Source organism: Nicotiana tabacum, chromosome 18 (assembly GCF_000715075.1).
Source record: "Nicotiana tabacum cultivar K326 chromosome 18, ASM71507v2, whole genome shotgun sequence".
Taxonomy (NCBI): Eukaryota; Viridiplantae; Streptophyta; class Magnoliopsida; order Solanales; family Solanaceae; genus Nicotiana; species Nicotiana tabacum.
This window is the reverse complement of record NC_134097.1, coordinates 12,333,198-12,340,985: the sequence shown is the minus strand read 5'-3', so window position 1 is coordinate 12,340,985 and position 7,788 is coordinate 12,333,198. Positions and strand designations below refer to the sequence as shown.

The 7,788-nt window shown below is 35.9% G+C and overlaps 1 protein-coding gene across 1 annotated transcript; it reads left to right on the top strand.

The window, feature by feature from the left end:
• Positions 1-6,840: 6,840 nt before the first annotated feature.
• LOC142172416 (uncharacterized) lies at positions 6,841-7,479 on the top strand. The gene has a single exon (XM_075236026.1). It carries the CDS (start codon positions 6,841-6,843, stop codon positions 7,477-7,479), a length of 639 nt encoding a protein of 212 aa, XP_075092127.1.
• The last annotated feature ends 309 nt before the right edge of the window (positions 7,480-7,788 follow it).

Sequence of the window (7,788 nt, the reverse complement as noted above, 5' to 3'; positions counted from 1 at the left end):
TGTAATAGAAATCAGCTTACCTAGTCTTAGAGACTAGGTGCCATCACGACGCTTGTGGTGGGATTTTAGGTCGTGACACTCCTTCCCTCCAAGGACTCCCTACCTTGCTCTTGGGGTGAATTAAACTCACAACCTCTTGATTGGAAGTGGAGGGTGCTCACCACTACAGCAACCCACTCTCGTCTCTCATCCTAGTGCAAAGCACATGAAAAATCTTAAGCCTCAACTTCTTTGCTTTTCATGATGTCTAAAAATTAACTTGATATGTTTCGAGAAAGGTACTATTACATCTAATTAACGGATGCTAATGATTGCATCTGCATATTAATTTTTTATCAAGCACTACTATAATATTGTGAATCCAAAAGATTTTGCAAGGCATGATATAAGGAGCCCAAACCGCAAAAAGTTTGATACTAACAACAATAAATATTGCATCTCTTGCGAAGATTTAGATTCCAAAGTAAAAACTAAGGAAAAAAAATAGAAGTATTCCATCAAGGAGATGATTTCCAACTCATCTGTTACTGTTAGTTGCGTATGCAAGCTAATATTTGTTTGATTCCCAGCTCATTTCTTCATTTTGACTTGATTTTTATCATGAAGGCGAAGTATGAAAAGCTTATGACTGCTTACAACAAGTAGTAGAACAATATTCGTGATTATTATAAAGTTGTAAAGGGGGCTTTCCATGTTCTCTCTTCATCCATTTAACTGACAAAAATGCTCAACTGCAAGGGCAAAGAAGAATCTTAGAGGCCAAATTCTGAGGTCCATGATGATGATGAGGAGGAGGAGGATAGTGGGCAGGTAATAGTAGTATTACAATTCTTTTTTACTTGGATCACTTTGCTGCCTTTTATTTATGTCAGCACATCTGTACCATTTTTAAAATTGGAAGTATCAATAAACTAATAAATATAAGAAAAATAGACAACCAGTAGCAACTATGTGCTTTTTGCGCGTTTTGACGGAATATTTCAACACATTCTCATTTATCTTGATTTATTATTTACACTGAATATTTTAATGCTTCTGATTTTATTTAGTCACTCATACTTATAGTTTGTCAAGTACCATTGGTGGACCCTCCCTTTTTTATAAGTAAAAGGTAAAGGTACCATTAATTGATGGACCTATAGACACTGCTTCTTGTGATGGTTGCAAGCTTTGTTTTAAAAGGCGCTTTTGGGGCGAGCCCCGGGACGATAGTGTGGGGCGAAAGTCTCAAGAGGCGTACGCCCCGCAATTTGGGGCGTACGTCCGGGCGTTCGGGGCATGTTTTTTTAGTAAGGAGTAAGCCCCAGAGACCTTTTTAAATTAAAACAAAATTTATTGAATTAGTCCTTCATATAATACCCAAATTCTCAAAAGTAAGTTTGGTAATTACTCAAAAGTATTAAATTTAAAAGTAAAGACCTTTTTTATTGATTTAAGCCCTAATTCATGGTTTTTTCAAATTTTTATCTTATCCGCTAGTCTGCTAATATCTCCCAAAAGGAACGAATATTTATTTTTTTTACAAATACAAAGAGAACTACATTTTTCTTCATAGCAGCAAATTCAAAGTTCAAATTGCAGTTAATCATCCTTTTTGTTCCTCCATATAGAAAACTTTATTCTTTTAGACTCAAATTACTTGTACTTGTAAGTAACGTATAATAGATTGTTTTGATTAGTTTTTTTGTGGGGATGGAGCACACATATATATAGTTTTCTTCAATTTTTATGCAATTTTACCTGTTTATAAATATTAATTGTCATTATATTATTTTATAAAATATTAAAAATTAAATACCTATGGGGCTTACGCCCCGCCTTACGCCCACGCCTTTTAAAATACTGGTTGCAAGTATGTTTTCGTGAAATAATATCTCAATTCTAGAGAGGTTCCTCTTACAGTTTAAGGGATATCTGCAATACTCTGCTTCCGCCATGGATAAGTGATTGTCATGTTCACTTGGAGATGTAAATTGTTAATTATTGGAGTGTGTTAAAGTTATGATTATGACACTTATTTATGAGAGGGAGCTCCTGAAGTAATTTAGATGCTCAAAAAGGCTTTATCATGACATTTTCTATGAATCAGATGGTGTTCTTTATGTGCTCTAAGATGCAAACCTTTTTTATATTATTGTGTATTCAATCTGTATGGTTATATGCTTTTGGTGAAATGGATAAGACTAGAGACCTTAAGTACTTTTATATCATGATCTGCAGTGCAGAAAGTCTCTTATTATGTACATGTGAAAGGAAAAGTTATTGGTAGTGTTTCCTTATTTTTATTGACTAATCGGAGTTGCTCTTTGAAATTGATTATATTGTTGCAAATTATGAGCAAGTAATAACAATAGATAGAAATGATAACACATGTTCTTTTGTAATCTTTACTTGATACTCGGTAATAGTGCTTAATTATGCCTACCTTACAGCTAAATTGTCTAATTTTAAATTTCACTTTGGGCCATGCACGGGTAACATCTACTAGTATACATATATAGAGTCGATTTCTTTTTAAAATATATATAGTCATATTAGTTTGCATATACTGTAGTCATATATCAAGTTATCAATTCATATCATTATAAAGATTTATATGTAATTATATCTTATAAATGACTTAATATTGTGAATATTTTTTACACTATTGGTGCATAAAACTTAATTTTTGGCAATTAAATATTGATAGTCTAATATCTTATTAGATGATAACTAAATTTCATTGCAATCACTTTAATAATATCTAAAAAAGAATCCGTGTTCAATTAGCTCGCTGCTGAGGATTACATATCTAATTATTAATAGGCATTTTTTTTTTACCTAGATTTGTTGTCCTAGACAGACTCCCTTTTCTTTTCACTTTTCAATATTAAAGATGTACTATTTATTTTACTTGTTCGAATTGACGAATTATTGTACTTACATTTTAATATTTCCATACTTGTACATCGATTAGTTATTTCCTATGGTGTAGCAAAAAGGAGTGTCTCTTTTTACTTTAAGCATCTAATATCTGGAACCTGCTAATTTGATTAATCTGAATTCGCACTAAATATGCCTACTAAAGTGAAATAAAGCTCTTTTTATAAAATAATAAAAAAAAAATCCATTCCCAAAATTCGAAATCGAGACCAGAACTTTGATAAGGGTATATTATAGGTCACATCATTCTTTTTATTCTTATTTTTATAAAACGTCAAACGTTTTGAAAACATTCAATTAACCAAAAGACAAATACTTGGAGTTGAAGTGAATAACTATTTTTTATACTTATTTCCAGATTCTTCCTCTAGCAATTAAAAAAAGCAGGCCAGTCACTGCATAAAGTATTCTATATTCACATAGGTTCGTGGAACGGGCCGCATTCCAAGGGACGTGATGAAGATCGTCTACCTAATGCAAGCATTAGTGACTGATTTTCCTGTTCGAATTCATAACCTATAAATCATACGAAGATAATTAACTTGATTAGTCGCTCATTCAATTGCTTAAATAAAAAATAGCCGACGAAATTATAATATATATATATATATATATATATATATATATAATTTATGCATAATATATGTATAATCAATATATAATTTATGTATAGAAGACTAGAAAAATAAACAATGAATATAACTGGCTATTTATATAAAAATCCCATAAAATTATCGTTGATTCGGTACTCCCCTCTCCTTCACAATTGTAATTACTAAAAGTGGTTATGACAATGAAGTAATATTTGGGACCGACCATTTCATGTATCGAAGCAAAAGTTAGTGCTCACATGTGCTGTGCTACTTATACTACAGCCTGGAAACGTTCATTTTTCTGTAAGCTACAGCTTGTAAGTTTTAAATCTTGACTTAGCAGCGTAAGTTCCGCACTTAATTAAAACATCTATATTACCATATTAAAATTAAATTAGCACAAAATATTCACTCAGAAGCATGTAACGCCAAACTTCTCTATAACATCGATCATATATAACAACAATTCACTATAACAACAATTCATTATAAAGCCAAACTTTTTCGGAATCAAATTTTATGTTATGTTATAATATATGTTCTCTAACAGCACTTCGCTGTAACCTACAAAAATATTCGGAACAAAATTATACAAAAGTTTGAACTTAGAATAATTACTTAAAGGTAGAACGTACAAGATAAAATAGTTAAATTGAGCACAAGCTGAATGAATCGCTAAAATGATGTTAGTTTAGTTTGGTTTGATATAGTATCTGATTAAGCAAAATTTTCTTATTTCTTGCCGATATTAACCTCATGTTTAGGTGATCATTATCACACTTCTTAAATGGGGCAAGATTTAATAACTAATTAGAATTTTGCAAGAGAACAAAACAAATTAAAATCCATAAAAGAATCAAAAATTAATCGTATATTTCTTTTTCATAATTCAACATTTTGTGTTCATGCATCAAACACATGAAAACAAAAACCCAGAATAAAAAATAAAAAAATAATTCTTTTTCTAGTATCAGTGTTTACAAGAAGTTTTACATACAGTATCAAACATAACCGGATCTACTTTGTGGAATTAAATCATAGATTACTAAAAAAAAAAAAAAAAGGAGTCAAATGACTTCAACAAACCTTAAACAAAACGACATCGTCATGATCTTCAGTAGTAGAACCGACCAAATTCTTCTTACCGCCGTCCACGGTGGCAACTGCAGGAGAAGAACACGGCGAGGAATGGCCGGAGGAAGCGGCGGAAGAAGCAGCGGCCAACGCGAGGCAGCTTTCGCTCCACGACCGTCGAATCGGGTAAGATACGTTCATATAAGGAGAAGAATGAGAGCAATTTCCACGGGATTTATGAAGTGCACAGCCACAGTTACGGTGGTAAGGCCTGCTTTGGATCCCTGTATCGTGGCCGGAGATACATCCGTCGAAGACTCCCCGGAATAATCCGTCTCCGGCAGCGCCGGTTGCCATTTTTTTAATAATTTGATGTATATTTTTTGTGTGAATGTTAACACCCTTGTTAAAGAGAGCTCGTGAGAGCAGTGTGGGAAAAAATGGCAAAAGATGTAGAAAGTGAAGGGTAGATATGTAAGTGACAAATGGAAAAAGACAAAAATAGGAACACGGTGAGGGCAAGAATAAAATAGTCAAATTTACCATGTAGCATCATAAATTGAATAATTTTGCTTTCTATTACACCCTCTATCTCAATTTATTTGATCTTTTTTGCTTTTAAATTTAATTTTTTTTCAGTTTTAACCATATATTTGGATATGAAATTTTTTTAAATTTTCAAAATAAAATTTATATATTTAAATACTAAGTAAAAATACTATAAGTTAGAATAATTAATAATTTAAATAATTAAAAGGTGTATGAAAAAATTACATTTCAAATATAATTCGTTTGACTCTCGAAAGCTGAACATGTTCACTTAAATTGGGACGGAGAAAATAATTTTATTCTTTGTCAGAAAAAGAACTCTTTTGTCTTGACTCCTAGCGGATGAGTAATGTTAAAGTATAGTCAAAAGTTAAGAGATAATTTGAATTTTTATTCTCAAAATTTGAAAAAATGAAGAAGAGAAAATTTAAGCAAGTTTAAATAACGTTTACTGCCTAACGTTCTAATCCCCCACCCCACCCCTCCCTGCAACGGTAACCCCCAGTAGCTACACTTCCGCATCTGCTGCTTCGCCGTCACCGCCGCACGTGCTGTTACAGGTAAGTTCACTTCTCTCTTTCTGTCCCCTCTCTCTCCCTCTCTTTCTTTTTTCTCTCTCTTTTTTCTTCTTTCTCTTCTTTTCCGGTAGCTTCTAGCCCTTCTCGCCATCGGAGTCGAGACGTGCGTGTTCCAGGCGAGTTGCTGCAAGTCCGGCAACCCTTGATTTCAGGTGACTATTCTTGTTTTGCATTTTCCAGCGACCCTTGCTCCATCTTCTTCCCCTCTCTCTTTCCCTTTCTCTCTCCCCCTTTGTGTGTGTGGGGGGGTGCGTTCTGTGTCTTTGGACAGGTGCAGTATTTTCCCGGTGAGGACAGATTATTTTTCAGCGTGTGTACAGATTTCCGGCAAGTTTCATTAATTCCGGCGACTTCTGAACAACTTTCCGGCAGGACGCAGCAGGACTGTCAGTGCTCTTGAGCAGATCCGACACACTTCAAAAAAACTTACTCCAGGTTCTTTCATTCTATATCTGGTATTCGTGGTATCGGTATTTTTATCTTTATTTTTTTTCTTTTTTGCTTGCTTGTATCTTTGACATCTACAGTATCCTGTTTAAATTATATTTAGTTAGAATTGCCTGCTTATATCTGTCTCTGTCTATCACTTTAGTGTTATAGCTAATACATAGTTTGTTCTGCTTAGTCGGATCCCTTATTAGCACCTTGTGTACCTATAGGTTTCTATTTAGTCTATTCCTTTTTAGTCTATCATTTTGTAGCTTGGTGCTGGTCTTGTGGCCGCACCGAGCTATGATAGAGTGAGGGCATGTCCTCCGGGGGGAGCGGGGGGTAGAGGGTAAGGGTGGCATGGGGTAAGGCACATTCTAGGTTAATAGTGGGGTCATGGAATATAGGGACTCTAACGGGGAAGTCTATAGAGTTAGCAAAGATTCTCCATAAGAGGAAGATTAACAAATCTTGTGTCCAGGAGACTAGATGGGTGGGGAACAGGGCTCGGAAGGCTGATGGGTTTAAGTTGTGGTATTTAGGGAGGGTGAGAGGGAAGAACTGGGTAGGCATTTTAGTTGATAAGGATCTAAGAGAGCTAGTGGTTGAGGTCAAGAGGGTGAATGACAGGTTGATGGCCATTAAGATAGTCGTGGGAGGGTATACTATGTTCGTAGTTAGTGCTTACACGCCTCATGTGGGTTTGGACGAGGAGGTTAAAAGACGCTTATGGGAAGATTTGGATTGGTTGGTATGGGGTATACGTCTACCGAGAAGCTTATTATATGGGTGATTTTAACGGCCATGTTGGGAGGTCGTCTGGGGGATATGATGGTGTGCATGGTGGCTTCGATTTTAGAGATAGAAGTGGAGGAGGTACTTCACTGCTGGAGTACGCTAAAACTTTTAAGTTGTTGATCGCTAACTCGTGTTACCCGAAGAAGGCGGAGCACCTGATAACTTTTCGGAGTACGGTGGTCAAGACCCAGATTGATTATCTACTTCTTCGGAAATATGATAGAGGTATATGCACGGACTGTAAGGTCATCCCGAGTGAGAATCTTATGACCCAACATATTCTTTTGATTATGGACGTAGAGATCAGGTGGACGAGGAAGAAGAGGGCTATGTCTGATATACCTAGGGTCAGGTGGGGTGCATTGACTAAGGACAATGCCCAGGAGTTGGGAAAGAAGTTGCTGGCTATGGGGGCCTGGAGGAGTAGCGGGGACGCGAGTTGTATGTGGTCTATGACAACAAATTGTATTAGAGAGGCGGCGAGAGAGGTGTTAGGGGTCTCAAAGGGTTTTTCTGGTGGACATAAAGGGGATTAGTGGTGGAACAAATAGGTTCAAGGGAGAGTGGAAGCCAAGAAAGCGGCATATTTGAAGCTAGTAGAGAGTATAGACGAGGGGCAGATGAGTGCTAACAGGGAGGGGTATAATAAGGCTAGGAAGGAGGCAAAGTTGGCGGTTGCTGCGGCTAAAACCGCAGCGTTTAGTCGTTTATACGAAGAAATTAGGGATAAAGACAGGGACAAGAAGTTGTACAGGCTAGCGAAAGTGAGGGAGCGGAAGGCCTGGGATCTGGACCAAGTGAGATGCATAAAAGACGAGGAGGGAAGAGTTTTATTGCAGGGGGCA